Below are 17,364 nucleotides of genomic sequence, written 5' to 3' on the forward strand. Positions count from 1 at the left end.
AATAAGTCTAATTTGTCCACACAGATTTATATCACCCCTTCCCTCTACAGGAATATAATCTTTTCGTCATCTTTGTCAGCATAAACAAAAATGGAAATAATCATTTAATCAGTCATGCTGAGAAAAAGCCATGGAAAAAGAGCAGACTGTACTCACAGTAATATTCCTGAGAGGTGTGTAGTGTGGTATATATACACGTTATTAAGCTTGAAAACAATTTGTTAAAAAGAGTGCCTCAGATTCAGTGTTGAAGTCATTCAAATCCATCTTAATCAACATTATTTTCCCAGATTTTAGTTAGCTGTCCTGGTGAATTCCTTTCCTCTCTTTTTGCTCAGTACTTTGATATTGATTGATCATTGTAATAATGTACACCAGAGGTATTCTTTAATGACTGGTTTGCTAACTAGGAAATTATATCCATTTACTACGAACGTTTGTTGAACTCTCCTGAAGCCAGAGTTTAACAAAATAATAAAAGAGGAAAACTGGGTGGGTTGCTGCTTGATTAGTAAGCCAGAAAGTATTTAAAAATAAAATAAAATGGAATTACATCATTTTCTGGATGTAAGTGCCAGCACTTCTACTTGCATTAACTTTATTTATTACACAAATAAGACATTTACAAAGCACAACATTAAAAGTATGTAACAAAACAGACATTGGTTTTACAAAAAAGTGCTTACAATTTAGTTTTAATTTTTAAAATAAATATTAGTCTTGACTGTCCATTCATTTAGAGAATTTTTTAACCATTGTAGCCAAGACATGCATAATTGCAACATGCTACAACAAAATGATTGGCTGATGAAATAAAACCGATGTGTCTATAGTTGGCATCCTACAGATATATCACTGATAGTAGTGCAGGATTGATTCCCACTCCCCCGTCCCAACTAGTAAGTTGTGTAAGCACCTTTAGCTAGGGCATTGGGGTTAACCAGCGTGAGCCAAAAGAAAAAAAAAAAAAAAAAGCAATAAAATTGTAAACCATTCCACTTTCAGACCCTCACTATATTTAGTTACCTTATTAAAATCGAGTGAAAAGCCTTTCACTGCCTATCTTCACCAGATTTTGTCTGCAAAAGTTTTTGTAAATAGCAACTGGAAAAGTTTAATACATGGAGTCTGCATTGCTGCACCAGGACTTATTTGGCAATTACTGAATAAACGAAGAAAATGAGAATGAGTTTTACTTTTTCTTTTCTTTTCTCTTTTTTTTTTTTTTAAATCTACAGACAGGAGATGAATGCAAATGACCTGAGATAAGGTTTGGTTCAGTGGCAACAGTCAGTGTGAAATATATTGTGAAACAACGTATTGAATAAATTAGAGAATTTCTTACATTCTTGGTAGAGTTGAGTATTTTCCATACACATAATTAGCTCTAAAACTGCACAAGCTGAATTGCTTCCAGTTTTTGCAAACAATTTGGGCTTAATATGAACAGAGCCTGATTTCTGAATTAGCAAAGCTGCTCCTGGCTACTTACGGGGGGAGCTGCCCTCGGGCAGGGTCTGTGCAGTGCAGGTCGCTGTGAGCACAGCGCGGCCGGGGAGAGACCTCCGCGTTACCCTGCGCTTCGCATGCTGGTCCCGTCCGTGGTATCAGCTACAAAAACTTTGACATACAGTACATTTCACAAGTGGTTCTCTTGGTCAGTGACTAAGCTGATATTTAGCAGATACATAGTTAATAGCCTCCCTTTCACTGCACTGCTGAGACAGAAGATAAATGCAACAGACCGTTTTCTCCCTCAACAAAACAGTTGTGGAAATCTCAAGTACTGGGGGGTGTCAGGTCAAGTTACAGCCTGAGGTCTCTCCTTCAGCCTTAAATTGGACAGCTACCCATTAGTTTATAGCACTAAGTCCACAACTAAACAATCATTCCAATGCGCGAGCACAAACGGAGAAGAAAGTGGGGCCCTGGTGACCCCGCCGACCACCCCCAGCATCTGAAGGCCGTTTCACGCGGACACAGCACGCCACGTACACCCCGCAGCCACCCATGCCGGGAAGCAGCACTCACAGCCAACAAAAGGTCTGCCAGTCCTTTCGCTCATCGCTACAGACAGGGAGAAAAGTGGCAGGAACGGGAGCAGCTTGTGACCGTTCCTGCCCCACGGAGACACTTTGGAGCGGTGGTTGCTGCCAGGCCACGCGTGCGGGAGTCCCTTGTGGTGGGTGACACGCTGGAAGTGGTTATTGGTGCGTCAGGAGGTGACAATAATACTTTACGGACCTAATTTCCTCCCTCCTTCCAAATGCTGTTTTAAAATGGAGGTAGAGCTGCTAGCTGCAGTTAGACAGAATACTGGCCTCACTGTCCGAATACTACCATCACTCTCCCTGCTTTACATACATACACACACAGAGGTTTGTATGTATTTGTTCCAACACATACCAGCGTGTGCTTGCATTTGGTTATTCCTCAAATCAAGAGATCTCGGTGGCCACCTCAGCAGATATCCATATCTCCTCACACAAGTCCCTGAGCAGCCCATGGTGACCGTGCAGGGCCACCAGCGCCCAGCAGGCCCGGCCCGGTGCCACCCACCCAGCTCAGCCACCAAGGGCTGCTGGAGATGGATCTCCCCGAGAGAAAAACACGTGTATCTGCAGCTTGAACCAAAAACAAGTTATGCAACCGATGGATTCCTGTCGTCTGTCCCGCAGGCACCGCTCAGTCACGTCACGCACTAACTGTGGCTCATGGTAGGCTTTCACATTCTTGGAAATGCCGCGCAGACACCGAGCAGCAAGACAGACCCATGAGCTCATGTGAAGAGAGGTTTTGTTATCGGCCTGCTCATGGCTTGGTGCAAGCTGAGAAGGGCTGGCAAACGCTAGCTGTTTACTTTTGTTCTTACTGTCAATGAAGTATCATTTCAGAGGCTTTTTCCTGATTTGGGGCCAGAGGGCCGAGTACTTCCTTTGTTGTTGCAGTGAGACTGCCTCTGAGGGTGAGCCCCGCATCACCCGCTCCTCTGCGAGCAGCCGGCTGGGGCTGCGCCTCCATCCCAGCCATGGCAGAAGCAACAGTCGTGCTTCAGGAAGGGGGAACAAGGCAAGGGCAGAGGTAATCGGGCGCTGCCAGACAAAGGAATACGCCGTCACCTTGCTGCCACTCAGCCAGGACCACTCCTGCCGGCCTTACCGCCGGCTGCACCTCCCTGACTGCTCCCGGGTTCCTCCCCTGCCGCCCTCAGCGAGCACTGGGCACAGCACTGGGTCCCTCTCCTGGGGCCCGTACCAGGGCAAGACTTTTCTACTCATTTACAATCAGCTTCCTTTAGGGATTCCCCAGGCCCAGTGTATGGAGTGCCTAAGTTTTGTGTAGGTACACTTTGAAATCACCCCTTTGTGATCCAACATGACTCCACGGAAATAAAGTAGCTTGTTAATAAAAAATGAGACTGATAATAAAAACAATGAAAGATTTGGCAGATGGCTATGAGAGGAGAGAGATATTCAGTGCTCTGAGAACAAGTCAGCAATCAAAACCTTCAGAGTGCTAAACCTGGCTCTGCCACCAACCCCCACCACTCCTTTCGGTTCAGGACATCTCCGTTTCCCCTCCTACAAAATGAGGGGGGGAAACACTAAGGTTTACTTACCTTACAGAGTGATCAAAGGACATGTGATTCTAAAGCACTTTGAGGAGGAAGGAAAACTGCCTATTTCCAGCTGGCATCATGTTTTCCACTTAGTGGAGCCACAGCTACCTGCGGCTTTGGCTCAGGAGTCCTGTGTGTATATTGAGTTGCTGAGCCAAAGAGCCCATTTCGGATTTCACACATGCAAGTGTAAATAAGGAGGGACGTCCGGGAACCAACACTGCTTCACTGGTGCAAAAAGAGAATCAGGCCAAACCACGTAAATTCCTCCTTTCTTTATATTCATAGGTGATCATCGAACCCCCTGTGACTCAGCGTAAACTGATCTGTTCATATTCCCGTGACTGGGGAGCAGGATTTGTAAGCACAGCAGAGTCACTAATTTTGGCTGTGTCTGGCATTGCCTTGGAGAGACTCACTGTCATTCTACAAGTCCACAAGAAACAAGTGAAAAATGTAACTCTGCACTCGACACACACATACACAGAGTGTTGCTGGAGAAATAATAGTGGATGTTAGATGCTGGTCAATGGGAACAACTGAGAGTGCTGGATCTGAGTTTCTCCTGCATGACTGAGAACAGTTGCCTCGGGCTGGACGCTGTTTCAGCGACTGAGGGGCAGTGGTGCTGGTAGCGCCGTGGGCAGATGAGGAAGAGCTCGCGCAGTCAGTACTGAAAGAGGATGACCTAGTGGGAGAAACGTGAACCAAGCATTAGCCACTTCCACAGACAAATGGCCCTCACCACGGAAATGGGCTCTCGGGGAACAGCCAGGCAGCACACACACCCAGCCAAAAGAGAGGGCAGCGACTTGCCCGTGGGACAAACTCCTTCTGAAGCCACTCTTGCCCCTGAACTCCACAGACCAGAGCTCACAGAGAAGGCAGCACACAGCATAACAAGCGGGAGGTAAAGGGAGCACAGCAGTGCACCCCTAAGGGAGTCACCAGCTCCCTGTTAGCCTGCAGAACTGCACTGCACGGCGCAGGGCAGCCTGTAGGTATCTTGTTTGCTCTCTGAGCAAATCTCACAGTCTATGAGGAAAAAGATGCTGCTTTAGGTTTCCAGAACTGAGCACAGCAGGAATTGTTTGGAAAAGGAACTGGTCTGGGGGGCAGCCCCATGTCCTGAGAACCCAGCCCTGCAACATCCACAAGTAATTGCACTGAAGTCACAGGAACCAGTTGCTGCTGGGGACTTTCTTTGAAGGACAGCGTCAGGACAGAGTAATATTTTCTGAAAACTCTCCAGTTTTCTGTGTAGATATCAAGATAAAATGCTATCATTTTGACCAAAAAAGTAACTTTGCTGTGTCCCTGCTTGCATTTATTGAAGCAGAGCTCAATAATCTCTGGTTGCTGCACTGAATAGAGAAAGATTTGGAAAGAGATGCTGAGAGCTTCTAAAAGTAAAGATGAAAGCTACAACAGTAAGAGTTGCCAAAGGCTCAGTATAGTATTTCCTCAAAATGAAGTCACTTAAATTGGGATCCTAAATAAAATCCTGAGCCTAGGCATGTATACATCATTTCAGGAGCCTTGTCCCAAAAATGAGCTCTACGTTAGAATGGGCAGATACTGAAGTACTGAAAAGAAAAAAAAATCTATATGCAATATTGTTTCTTAGCCAGGCATTGTGAAATAACATTCCTATTTAAGATATGATGATGGCCAGTTGTTATTCTTTAAGCAATACTGGAATCCCCAAGAAATGAATCCTTCTTATTAGCTCATGGAGAGCTGGAAGTCAGAACGTGGCGCGGGTCCTGCCCGCGCAGTCACTAGCAGACCAAGCGTGCTGACAGCAGGGCAGCAGAGCAGGGAAAGAAGCGAGTGACCACAGGGAAGGGAGAAACCAGAAACACAGGAGCTAAGGCAGGGGGAGGTTGGAGACTTGAGTGGCTCCAGGCATAGCATCCCACCCAGCACATGACAAGGAGGGGAACTTAGTGCAGAACAAATCGGTGCCATGTACCAACAGCTGGTACATCAGTCTAGGGCCACCAGAATGAAGCAAACACCATGAGCAGCTGGCAGCTGCTATAGATCACAGCGAAGCAACCCTGCTGGCACGAGCAGGCAGTGGCAACGACATTACACAAGCAGCAGTTTGGCCCCAAAGCCTGAAACAAAGAGTACAATTACCTTCTCACCCCTATTAGATAGTGGTCCTTCCATGTCTGCTTTGAGGTGCACTGGTGGAGCAGTGTAGGGAAGTCTACAGTGCACTTGTCCACACTGTACCTGACCTGTGGATGAGAAGAGGCTTCAGCCCCGTTACTGCCAACAACACAAGCCCTGAGAGCAGCACGGCTGGGCTCCTGGCAGGGAGCACCCAGGGACACGCATTGAGGAGCCTCGTCTGGTGTAGGCAAGGGTGGGGAGAAACCTCATGGGTTGCACAGAGCCCAGAGACTCCATCCTGGTGACCCTTCCCACCCCAACAACACTGCCCTACTCGCAAACAGTTCATCAGCAACCAGCAGTTATTAGGAAAAGCTCCTCTGACCTTGCGCAGGAGCACACCAGCTCCACAGGATGCACCCACGCTGCTCTCCACGACAAAGGGAACCCAAGGAAGGCCGAGGGCCCTAAAGCCAAGCCAAGCCAGGGACCTTTGTGGGACCAAACTGCTCAGCCCCTCCCCAGCCCCGCACTCACTCTCTATGTATCCGTGCAGCGTCACCATCCGGGCCCGCTCCGGGCTGCTGAAGGGCGAGTAGTGGATGTCCTCGGGGAGGGAGGAGGGGATGCGGGACGGGGGGGCCCCCGAGGGCGGCACCGTGTGCTGGGGCGTGTGTTTTTTATGGCGGGCTCTGCAGTTTTGAAACCAAACCTGAAAGGAAAGCAGCAGACACTACGTGAAGAGGGAATTGGGCTGAGCTGCGGTCGCTCACAAAGACCCTGTGAGAGCTGCCTCCACGGGGTATTTACAAAAAGGCATCGCATTTGGAGATCTCCGCGCTGAAACACCTTGTTAGCGTCCGCTGCCTCCCACTGCTTTTTTTCTGCGCTCGCTGGAGGAAGACTTTTGTCTCCAGAAAGCACAGACAATAGCATGCCTGAAGTGGCACCATTATGGTTAATTTGGTGTGGTCAGAACCGACACCATTCTTCAGTAAGGCAATGAAAACTTTCGTGCTTGGCGCAGGAGTCGCTGGGTGAAATGCCACGACCGGGCTGTGCAGGAGCTCTCGCTAAATATCACACCGCTCCCTTCCGCGCTGACAGCACATCCGCAGCGAGCTGCGTCTGCAACCGTAGGAATGACGAAAACAATTCAATCTCTTGTGGTTATTGTGTCCAGAAACCACATCAGCAGCACAATGAAGCTGAGAAATGAAGGTATGACAGGAGACAGCCCTACTGCATCCACCAGCAGGCAGGAGCCTTCTGACTGTATCTCACTGCTCCTAATTAAAGGAATAGTTAGGGGGTTACACCCTAGAACTAAAACATACAGAGAGGCTTTTTCCATGCTAATGTGGTGTTTTCTTTCTTATGCTTTAATTTCTGAAGGATAATTGGGAGTAGAAACCTTCCACAAGTCACAGCGAAGATCAGCGCCCTGAGGCCACGCACACTGGACCATGCGAAGGAAACAGTCACAAGCGTTTGACAAATTGTTTCCTGCTCGAAGCACCTTTAAAAAATACCCACATAAAAAACAGCCCAGCGTGCAGACCAGTTGATCTTTCTCTAAATGAAGAGTCTCAATAACCGAGGCTCGAGCCAGATTTTCACGCGCTAGAAATTTAAATGCGTCTTTGGCAAAACAATTCCTGGATGAAAGCTCCAAGTTTATTTTAATCACTCGTGCTCTCATTGTATGCAGAAAGTGTCAGCAGCACGCCGAAGTGAGGAGCATGAATGTGGCCGAGGGCACAGCTGGGGTGGCTGCAGGAGTGGCAGAGGTACTGTTTTCCTCCCAGCCCCTCTGTCACGGCTCTCCCATCCCTCACACACGGCACAGGGACAGGGATGTTGCTGCCCTCTTTTCTGCTGAAACTTCCCAACACCAATGGTGCAGCCTTGCAGGACCAGCACCTCGCTGCTGAAGCACCTGTCCTGCCTGTGCCCAGGTCAGTGACAGAGTGCTGCAGCCAGTGTGTTAGGGGCAGCTCCCTACCCCATAATTTGTTTGGATTGGCCAGGGCTGTATTTTTTTTTTCATTGCATTAAAAAGAGAAAAAAAATACTGAAAATCAAAGAGTGAGAAAGGGCAAGGGTGGTGCTGGCATTGCGAAACAATGCACCCAAAAGAGAGCACAAAGCTGCTGGATGCAGCAAGCCCGGCAGCCAGCAAGGGGCTAGGGGGATGTTCATCCCATTTAGAACCAGTGTTCCCATCACAGGGTCACCAGTGTCCCCCTCTGCCCCCTTCTCCATCCACCATGGGGGTGCTGGTGCCCGCACCTCACCTGTACCCCACGTCCCACACGCTCGCCCCACGGCTGCCCCTACCTGAATGACTCTCCGACTCAGCCCCGTCATGTCTGCGAGTTTCTGAAGCGTTTGTGCGTCGGGGTTGTTGTCCTGAGCAAACTGTGCCTGCATGACCTGGCGGGCGGCGAGCAGAGGGGTGAGGGTGAGGCCGGGCACCGCGGGCCCCCCCAGCCCCCGGCCCAGCCCCGCTACCTGCAGCTGCTCGGCGGTGAAGGAGGTGCGCGCCCTCTTGGCCGGCTTCGGCTGGCTGTCCTGCTCCGAGGGCACGGCCCCCTCCAGCGTGATCCCGTTGCCTGTGGAGAGAAGCCCAGAGTGCTGCAGTCAGCGCTGGGGGAGCTGAATAACAGCCGTGCACCTCCCAGCACACACACATGCAGCGTCCTCCCTGCCCTGCCCTGCCTGGGGACATCGCGGCACGGGGCAGTGGCACTGACCCAGAGAGGGACCACTGAGTCTCTCTGTCCCCAAGTGGTAATGCTGCCCCTGATGTGTTTGGAAAAAACAGCAGTTTTGTGGAAGAGGTGGGGAATGAGGGATGGGGAAAGGACAGAGGGAAGATGGACGTTGTGGTGTATAAAGGAAGGCACTGACGTCCTCGGCTTGTGGCACCACCAGGCTGCGTCCCCCCATGAGCAGCTCAGAAGAGGACCCTGCGTGCTGCTGAGCACACCGACACCCACGCTGTGCCCTGTGGCCCTGTCTCCACTGCAACACTGCCTCCATCACCCATCCCATTCACTCAGGGTGTGATTGAATGGGCTCCTTGCTCTTCCCCTGACCATGTCCAGGGCCCCACAGCAGTGGTGCCGGTGACCTTGCTCCGCGTGCTGCCACCACCCGAAGCAGCAGCCACACAGCAGGAGGACACACTGGGACAGGGACTGTCCCCCACTGCCCAAACAGGGCCTCGGGGCGAGCCTGGCCCCCCTCACACAGCCACGGAGACAGTGGGGGGACAGCCAGGGCCAGGGCCCCCACCCTGCTCTGGGGACCCCACCGGAGCCCACGTCCTGCCCGGAGGAGTGATGGATGAGGGAGGGTGCCTGCGCAGGGCTGGCGCTCGCCCCGCTCCCAGGATGTGCCTGCACACCACGACGTTTGCTCTGCAAGCTGGACCGGGCTGTGATTGTCTTGGCTTGAGTTGAAGGACTTTCTCATATAGTTTGACTTGTTCTTTTAGGATGATGAATGGGACTCTGACTTCAGCAACATCTGTTTATTTTTCTTGTGTGTAAAACCTCATGTGCTGAAGAAATTGCTGGGTAATTACTGGAGGGGGAAAAAAAAGTGTGGCCCTCTAACTCTGCAGCAACACTGCTCTCCAGAGCCTCCCCATCCCCTCCTGCAGCCAAGGGGCACTGCGCTCGAAGCCGGGCACCTGCCCGAGGACACTCGCCCTGTGCCCCAGCTCCGCAGGGCTCGCCAGCACTGGCAGGGACCTCCCCTGCAGTGCAAACCAAGCCCCAGCTGGGACCAGGGCACTGCAGGGCCCTGGAGCCAGACCCGGCCACGGTCACAGCCTGGCCCCACGCTCCCCCCGGACCCGCAGCCTCTCCCCACCACCCCCCGTGCCCGGCCTCAGCCCCGCGCCCCCACAGCCAGCCGACCACCGGCCCCGCGGCCGGGACCCTCCCAGCCCGACAGGGCACGCTGTTTCCATTCTCTTACTCAAAGGCTGTAAACAGAAACACTGATTATTTTCGTGTCAGGTTGTTAATAGCTTCCACATGCTGCACGGGCTGGGACGCGGCGTTTGCCTCCCCATGCCCATGAAGCACTAGCAAGGGGCAGCATGGGCAGGAGCCGTGCTCCCAGGCAGGCAATGCCCCAGCACAGCCCCATGGGGTCCCTGGGCATTTCTCTCAGCATTCCTATGGCCGCAGAGCATCTCCATGGGCAGCCTCTCAGTGCCCAACATAATAAAAGCAAGCAGCCCTGCCACAACCCTCACTCATCTCCTCACCACAGACATGAGCACGGGAGGGAGCCGGAGGCGGTTGCAGCCCGAGCATGTGGGGCAGGACCTGGCCAGGCTCCCTCCTGGCCCAGCCCGGTGGTAACGTGGCACGATGTGGCCTCGCAAATCTTACAAAGCCGTTTCTCTCCTCCAAGCACCCTCTGGGCCAGCACTGGGGCCAGGCCGCACTGGAGGAACCGCAGCGCTGCGTGACCTGGTGGCACCAGCCCAGCGCCGTGAGAGGGGGACTTGGGTGGGACCAGGAGGCCATTGGTGACGTGCCACAGCAGGGACAGCAGCACACAGCAATGAGAAACCCATCCCAGGGCCGGTGGAAAAAGACAGGAACAGTCTATCTGCCTGCCAGGTTCCCCACCTTCTAGGTTTATGACTCACGGCCTCAAAATCCCTGCGGTTTTCTGACTCGCCGCACGTGACAGCAAGACCAGGCGGTGCGGTGGGAGCTGGACCAGGGGCTGTGCCCAGCATTGCCCTCAGCACACGGCTCTGCCACCAGCAGCGCCAGCCCATCACACCCACGTGCACCCCAGGGCAGCAGCAGCCTCTGGGCAGGCACCGTCCCGCTCTCCACGTGCCCCCAGCAGCAGCGGGACCGGCCCCGACACCTCACCACGGCAGCGATGTCCCCGCACCGAGGGCTGCACCGCGGCTCCGTACCGTTTTCCGCCGCTCGCTTGAGGTTCTCTATCATGGTGTCGTAGTGGATCCGGCACAGCACCTTCTCCTCCACCAAGCCGAACTCCTCGCCGGTGGAGAGCTGCCGCTTGCAGGAGAAGCAGGCGAAGCAGGCGAGGTGGTAGGCGTTGCCCCGCGCCCGCCGCACCCAGTCGCTGGCGTAGATCTGCCTGCCGCAGCGGGCGCACTTGGTACCAAACCGGCTGCGGGAGGAGAGGAGACAGGGTGAGGGCGGGCAGCCCCCGCCGCCCCATCGCCCACCCCAACCAGCCCCAACCCCACAAAGCCCACGCGGGGAAGGGGCTGTGGGGAAACCGTCCCCCGGGGGCTACCGCGGGCAGGGGGCCCAGCGCGGCCCCGCAGCACCAGGCGCGGCCGCGGGGCTGAGCCGTGCGAGCGAGCGCTGAGGTCACGCAGTGCAATGAATCAGCCTCCAAGTTCGTGGGCTTTTTATTTTGATAACAGGCAGTGTGACACTCAGATGGAAATTTTGTTAGAGCCGTTTTTTCCCCTATTGCAATAAATCAAAACATGTGTTTTCTCCTCACACACACAGACGTATGCATCTGCTTTTTCCTCCTACGAGGAGGTCTCCTCGCGGCGAGAAGATGATGATCGCACTCGAGTTATTTATGCTAGGAAGTATTTCAGTGAAATGAAAAGGTAACGAGGCCGCCGCATCCCCACACACCGGGGGGGCCGTGCCTCGGCGCACGCTTCTGAGTGCCCCGCTGCCGGCAGCTCCACCAGGCCACCGCTCCTGCACCGAGCCCAGGCGGTGCCACCACAGCATGGGCACGGCCTCCACTAACGCGGGTGGGTTTTCACATTGTAGTTTTACTAAAACCGTTAAAAAAAAATACACGCAATGAGCAGTAAGCAGCAGGGAGAGAGCAGCGTCTCCTCCAGCTCCGCAGGGCTGGTGCTGGCCCCGACGCAGCCCTGCTCGCAGTCACCACGTCACGGGGCTCGCACCCGGCCCCGCGCTCCTCGTCCCCATCCCTGCCGGGAAGCAGCAGCCGCTGCCATCCCCTGCCCGAACAGCCCGAGCATTTCCTGCATTGCAGGCAGGGAACACGGAGGGGACTGCACCAAGGGCACCTCTCGCTGCAGCGCCTCGAGGCTGCAGAGCTGGGCAGGTGGCAGAGACCGCAACCGCTCCGGGCACCCTGAGACAGCCCCAGGTGGGAGCACGCCGCAGCCTCGTGCGCCACGGCTGAGCCGTCCCTGAGCTGCCACCCCTCCGTGACCCTGGGGAGATGCTGCAAGACCATCCTGTACCGAGTCGCTAGCTGCAAGACTGTTTGGGAGGAAGAGAAAGGTTTAAATTTTTCAGCCTGACCATAGCTGACCAAAAAAAAAATAAAAAACGAAACCCAACCAACAAAAAAAAAGGCTGCTTTAGAGAGGACATTTCTGTGCTGAAATTATACAGAGACTTAGCTAAGAGACTTCGCTAATTTACTTCAGATGGGAACATTGTAAACTGACTTTGTGCCAGCTCGTTTATATAAACGCACAAACAAAAGAACTGTATTAATTTTTTATTTAGAAGTAAAGATTGTTCCTGTAAGTCGAATTACTTTGAACAATGTGCTATATAAACAGTCGTATTTGCTGAACGCTATCAAACGAGGGGGCAGGCTTAAACGAACTAATAGCACGTGGTAATCGCCTCTCCCCGGTTCAATCGCTCCCTGCTCCGGAGCAGGCCAAGCTGCGCGCTGGGACGGGCACGGCCCGGGAAGATCACCCCACGCAGGCTGGGATCCACGGGGACACCCGGGTGGCTCAGACCTGCAGCACGGTGTCCCCGTGGCCAGGCAGGGTCCCTGGCCAGTGGCAGTTCCTGGCAGAGGCCACTCTGCTCGCCCCACGGAGACCCCGTGGTCCCGCAGGGGGACACGGGCACGGGGCCGTGCAGGAGGCAGCGCCGGCAGCCACCGATGCTGCGCCCGCAGCTCTCACGCCAGTGCCTGCTTCCAGCACTGGCTGCAGCTGGCGGGTTTTGATGGAAACCAAACCAAGCCAGGGCCGTGCATAGGCACCCGCTGTCACCCAGCAGGGGCTGTCACCACAGGGACATCACCACCCGTGGGGAGAGAAACCGCCCTGACCCATCGCTATGGGAAATGGTGTTTCAAAAATAAATCTGACTTCAATTCACTGAGCCTGTTCCTGCCACGGGCAGCGAGAGCCCAGGGAGCCCCGAGCACGCGGCAGCTGAGGGGCACCACGTGAGGGGCTTCTGGTGTCCTGCTGCCCGCATGGCACAGAGGGGACAAGGATGGAGCCACGCTGCAGCAGGAGACACAGAGCTGAAGGCTTTCCCCAAGCCCAGGTGGTTTCTCTGATGGCAAAGCTCAGCTCCGCAGCCTGGCCCATGCACCACAGCTTGGGCCAGGGCATCGCCAACACCGGCTGGATCCACAGCTCCGGCCCCGCATGTGGTTTGTGGTGGGTGAGCAGATGCTGCCAGCTCTCCGCACCCCCACCAGGAGATAGAAAGCAGCAGTGACATTACCAGGAGGGACTCATCCCAGAAAGACCCGTCCTGCCTCCTCCGGGGAGAGCAGAGGCAGGAGGGTGCCTGGTACGTGCAGGCTCACGGGCACCCGGGTGCCGCAGCTCCCCGAGCCCTGGCACCCCCATGCCTGTGGGGTTGGAGTGAGGGCCACCGACAGCTCCACACGTCCCCATCTCCCTGGGTGTGCTCTGTAGGAAGCTCCTAACACAGCCCCTAGAAGCAGCCGTGGCTGCGGCTTCCAGGATCTGTGCTGAACCACGCAGAGGAGCAGCAGCGCGCTGCCGAAGTGAGCCTGCCTGCGCGGCGAGCCACGGCTGCGCTCAGGCCGGAGCACAAAGGCACCCCAGGGGCACAAAGGCTGGGGGTGACAGCCCACGCTGGCCCTGGCCCACCCGTGGGCCTTGCGCTGCCCCAACCTGCAGGGACCCCAAGCTTTTGTGCCCCGGCGCTGCCCAGCACGGCCGGGTGCCCTGGGGGTCACACCAGGACCACGGCGGGGTGCTGGCCCTCCCCGAGACCGCAGCCGTGGGAGCTTGGCCGTGAGCAGCCCTCGCATCACCCGGGAACACAATGTTCCTCCGAAGGAGCTCCACGAGCTCCAATTTTAATTTGGTTCTCCTCGAAGCACTAGAGCCCTGGATGCCAAGTGCAATTATTTGACAAGACACAGGAAACGGCGACGCTTGCTTAAAGACGCGCACGGAGCTGCGGGGCCGTGGCAGCGCCAGCACAGCCTCTTGTGTGAACGGGAAGGGACAGGGGGACACAAGGGACAGGGGGACAGTTCTGCTCCTTTTTTAAAAACACGCTTTGGCAAATAATAATAATAATTTAAAAAGTCGGAAGAGTCGGATTTGTCCCTGGCCAAGCACTGGGTCCCTGCTGCCCGGGGCTGCAGGCCCTCCACGGGCACCAGCGGCTCCCGGGGGCTCCCCACCGGGCTGCGGGACCCCAGCCCGGGCAGTCCCCGCCGGCGGCCCCGCTCTGCCGGCCGGAGAGCCCCGCGGACCCCCACGCGAGGCGCGGGGTCCCGGCCATCCACGGCTCCCGATCGCGGCGCTGAAGCCCGGCCCCGGCCCCGCAGCAGCCGGGGCTCGGCCGCCCCCGGGCACCGACGGCAGCGCGGATCGGCACCGCCCGGGGCTCGCCGCGGGGACCGGCTCGGCTCGGCTCGGCACGGCAATGCCCGGCCCCGTACGGCTCGGCACGGCTCGGCAATGCCCGAACCGGCGCTTTGAGTCCCCCACCGGCAGCGCGGTGCCCGCGGGCTTCGGGGCCCCGGGGGCGGCCAGGAACGGGGCAGCCCCGTCCCCACCCGGTCGCGGCCCCGCCGGCGTCGTTCCGCGCTCGAGAAAAATTCAATAAAAATTAAAATCGTTTTGTGCAAACGGCAAACGCCACCTCCGGCTCTGCGGCCGCCCCAGCGCGGGCAGCCGGGGCCGGCCCGGCCAGCAGCGGCTCCGGCCGGGAACGTCCCCGGTGGAGCGGGCGGCGAGCGCCGCGATGCCGGGGTTCAGCCGCTGCTCGGAGCCCGTCCTTAAAAACCGCCCGTCTTTAAAAAAAAATAGCAATATCGTGCGAACGGTTATTAATTAACGGAAAGCGCTGGAATTGCTCCGAAGCAGCACAAAGGCACCCCAGGCTGCCCCGGTGCTTTCCGCCCCGGGTGAGGAGGATTCCGGTGGGATCCCCGGTTCCTCCCGCCGGCTGTTCGCGGACAACGGCGCGGCGGGGCCGGGGCGGGCGCGGGGGGAGCCGGGCTCGGAGCTGCCCCGCCGAGCACCGAGAGCACCGCGCCGGAGGGCCGGGGGGCACGGCCCCCTTCCTGCCGCATCTGGAGACCCTCTTAAAAATAATGAGATAAAACTAAAACCAAATTAAATAAAATAAAGCCCCTGGAGGCACCTAAATACGCCGCCCGCGGAGCACGCCCTGCCCGAAGCACCTCTGCCCGGGGGAGCTGCCGAGCCGTGCCAAGCCGAGCCGAGCCGAATCGCGGCCGTCGTGGCGAGCCCCACACAGCCCCGCCGGGGTCATTCTCATTTCCTGCCTGCGATTTCCCCTTCCTCCTGGGGCAAACTGCGCTCCCTCGGCGGGCGAGATGGGCGAAGCCGGAGCGGGGGGCTCTGCCGGCAGCCAAACCCCGGCGCGGAGCTCGGGAACGCTCCATCCCCGCGCCTCTCTTTCAGGGGATGGTTCCCGATTTGGGGTTCTCCACCCGAAGGCTGCCGCAGCCCCAACAAGCGGCCCCCAGCGGGACCCGCTCCTCCGGCCGCCGGAGTCCCGAGCTGCCCCGGTTCCGGTGCCGGCCGGGCGCTCCCCGCCACCGGGGACTCGATTCGCCGCTTTCTCGCCCTAACGCCAACGACGCCGCGGCGTTTTTTGGTGCTACGCGACAGGAGAAGGCTTGGAGCAACGGCTCAGCCTTGCCGACGGCTCGGTGCGGGCTCAGCCTGCCCGCAGCCGCCGGGCCGGTGCCGTCCGACGCCTCCCGGTCCCTGCCCGGGCGCCGCGGGGCCGGCGAGGACCGGAGCCGCCGAGGGCACGGGACCGGCTGCGGTGCCTCGGCCGTGCCCGGGGAGCCGCCGCTTCTCCCGGCCGCCGCGAAGCAGCCCCGGGGCTCTCTGCCCCGCGGCCCCGCAGCTTCGCGGCCCCTTCCCCGGCAGCACCGGGGCCGGCGCGGCCGCTCCGCTCCCGACGGGGCCGCTCCCCCCGCGCCCCTCTTAGCCCCGGCGGCCCGGCCCCTACCTGAAGTAGTCCATCTTGCAGAAGATCTCCTTGTTCTTGATGTAGCAGCTGTGCTGCTGCCGCAGCGAGGTGCGGCACACGGAGCACTCGAGGCAGCGGACATGCCAGATGAGGTTGTTCACCTGCGGCAAGAAGGGGGCTGAGACCCGGGGCCGCCCGCCCGCCGCCGCCGCCGCCTCCCCCGCCGCCCCCGCCGCTCACCTTGAGCAGGTACCGGTCGAGGATCTCCAGCCCGCAGCTGGAGCACACGTTCTTGCCGGCCGACGGCGTGGACGAGGAGGAGGAGGACGGCGGCGAGCAGACGGACGGCGTGGACGGGGTGCTGGGCGCCGAGCGGGCGTCCTCCTTCTCCAGGGCGCCGGGCAGCGGCTCCCCGTCGGGCTGCGACTGCGGGCACAGCCGGGGGGCCGTGAGCCGCGGCCCCGCCTCGGCCGCCCGGGACCCCCACCCCCCCGGGGCCCGGCGCTCTCCCCGCGTGTCCCGGCCCGGCTCGGCCCGGCGGGTCCCGGTGCCCCCGGTGCCCCCGGCAGCCCCGGCGCGGCCCCGGCCCCGCTTACCATGGCGCGGGCGTGCGGGTCGAGGCAGCGGGCGCTCCCCTTGGGCAGCGGCTCCGGCGGCATCACCTTGCGGGAGAGAGCGGGAGAGGGAGGCTGCGGCTCCATGCGCCGGGCGAGCGCGGGGCACCCTATATAAACCGCCTCAAAACAATAAATAAGAACTTTCTAGTGGCCATTTAAATCCTTTGCAACAAAAGCTGCGTCTCTTTAATGAAGCAATTTGAATGTGGATTGAATTCTCTCCCTGCCTGCACTTAACCCGGGCCTCTTGAAGTAATCGCTCGGTTCCCATGCGAGCCAAAGCGCTGAAAAAACCCCACAAACTACCTGCAATTAGAAATTGCCGTAAATGCCCGAGATAAGAGGTACCCAGAGTGTCAATTCCGGCTGTCAATCAGGGAATCCATCAGGCCACCCAAAGAATTGCAAATTTGATTTTTTTAATGGTAGTAATTAAAAATCGAAATTCTTCCCCCTCTCCCTCCGCCGAGCACAAAACGCCCCAGAAAGCGCCGGGATGGAAAAATCCTCCCCTTCGGCGCGGGAGGCGGCGAGCGGCCCCGGCCCCGGTCCCGACCCCGGTCCCGGCCCCACCGCTCCCCCCCCCCCCCACCACCACCCGGTACCGGCCCCGCCGCCGCCGCCGCCGCTCTCCGGCCCCGCTCCCGGCCCCGACGGCGCTCACCTTGCCCGCCTCGGCGCCGGCCGGGGCGCGGCGGCCCGGGCCCCGGGGCTGCCCGCCCTCATGGCTCCGGTGCATGGGGCGGGCGCGCCCCGCTCCGCCCGCCGCCGCCGCCGCGCTCCGTGCCCGCGG

The 17,364-nt window shown here is 57.7% G+C and overlaps 1 protein-coding gene across 5 annotated transcripts; it reads right to left on the minus strand.

The window, feature by feature from the left end:
- Positions 1-8: 8 nt before the first annotated feature.
- On the minus strand, positions 9-17,364 carry LHX6 (LIM homeobox 6). 5 transcript variants are annotated; one of them, XM_082775859.1, is made up of 10 exons: positions 17,236-17,364; positions 16,551-16,616; positions 16,195-16,380; positions 15,994-16,115; positions 10,701-10,921; positions 8,258-8,358; positions 8,084-8,179; positions 6,281-6,455; positions 5,773-5,868; positions 9-4,307 (listed from the first exon to the last, which is right to left on the minus strand). In XM_082775859.1, the coding sequence occupies exons 1-10, from the start codon at positions 17,308-17,310 to the stop codon at positions 4,225-4,227; spliced, it is 1,221 nt and encodes a 406-aa protein (XP_082631985.1). In that variant the 5' UTR covers positions 17,311-17,364; the 3' UTR covers positions 9-4,224. The 5 variants fall into 5 exon arrangements, with proteins under 5 accessions (XP_082631985.1, XP_082631983.1, XP_082631984.1 ...); XM_082775857.1 differs by having other exon boundaries at positions 16,551-16,691; positions 17,236-17,359; XM_082775858.1 differs by having other exon boundaries at positions 5,765-5,868; positions 16,551-16,691; positions 17,236-17,359.

This window comes from Aythya marila (assembly GCF_965140915.1).
Source record: "Aythya marila genome assembly, chromosome: 19".
In the NCBI taxonomy this organism is placed as follows: Eukaryota; Metazoa; Chordata; class Aves; order Anseriformes; family Anatidae; genus Aythya; species Aythya marila.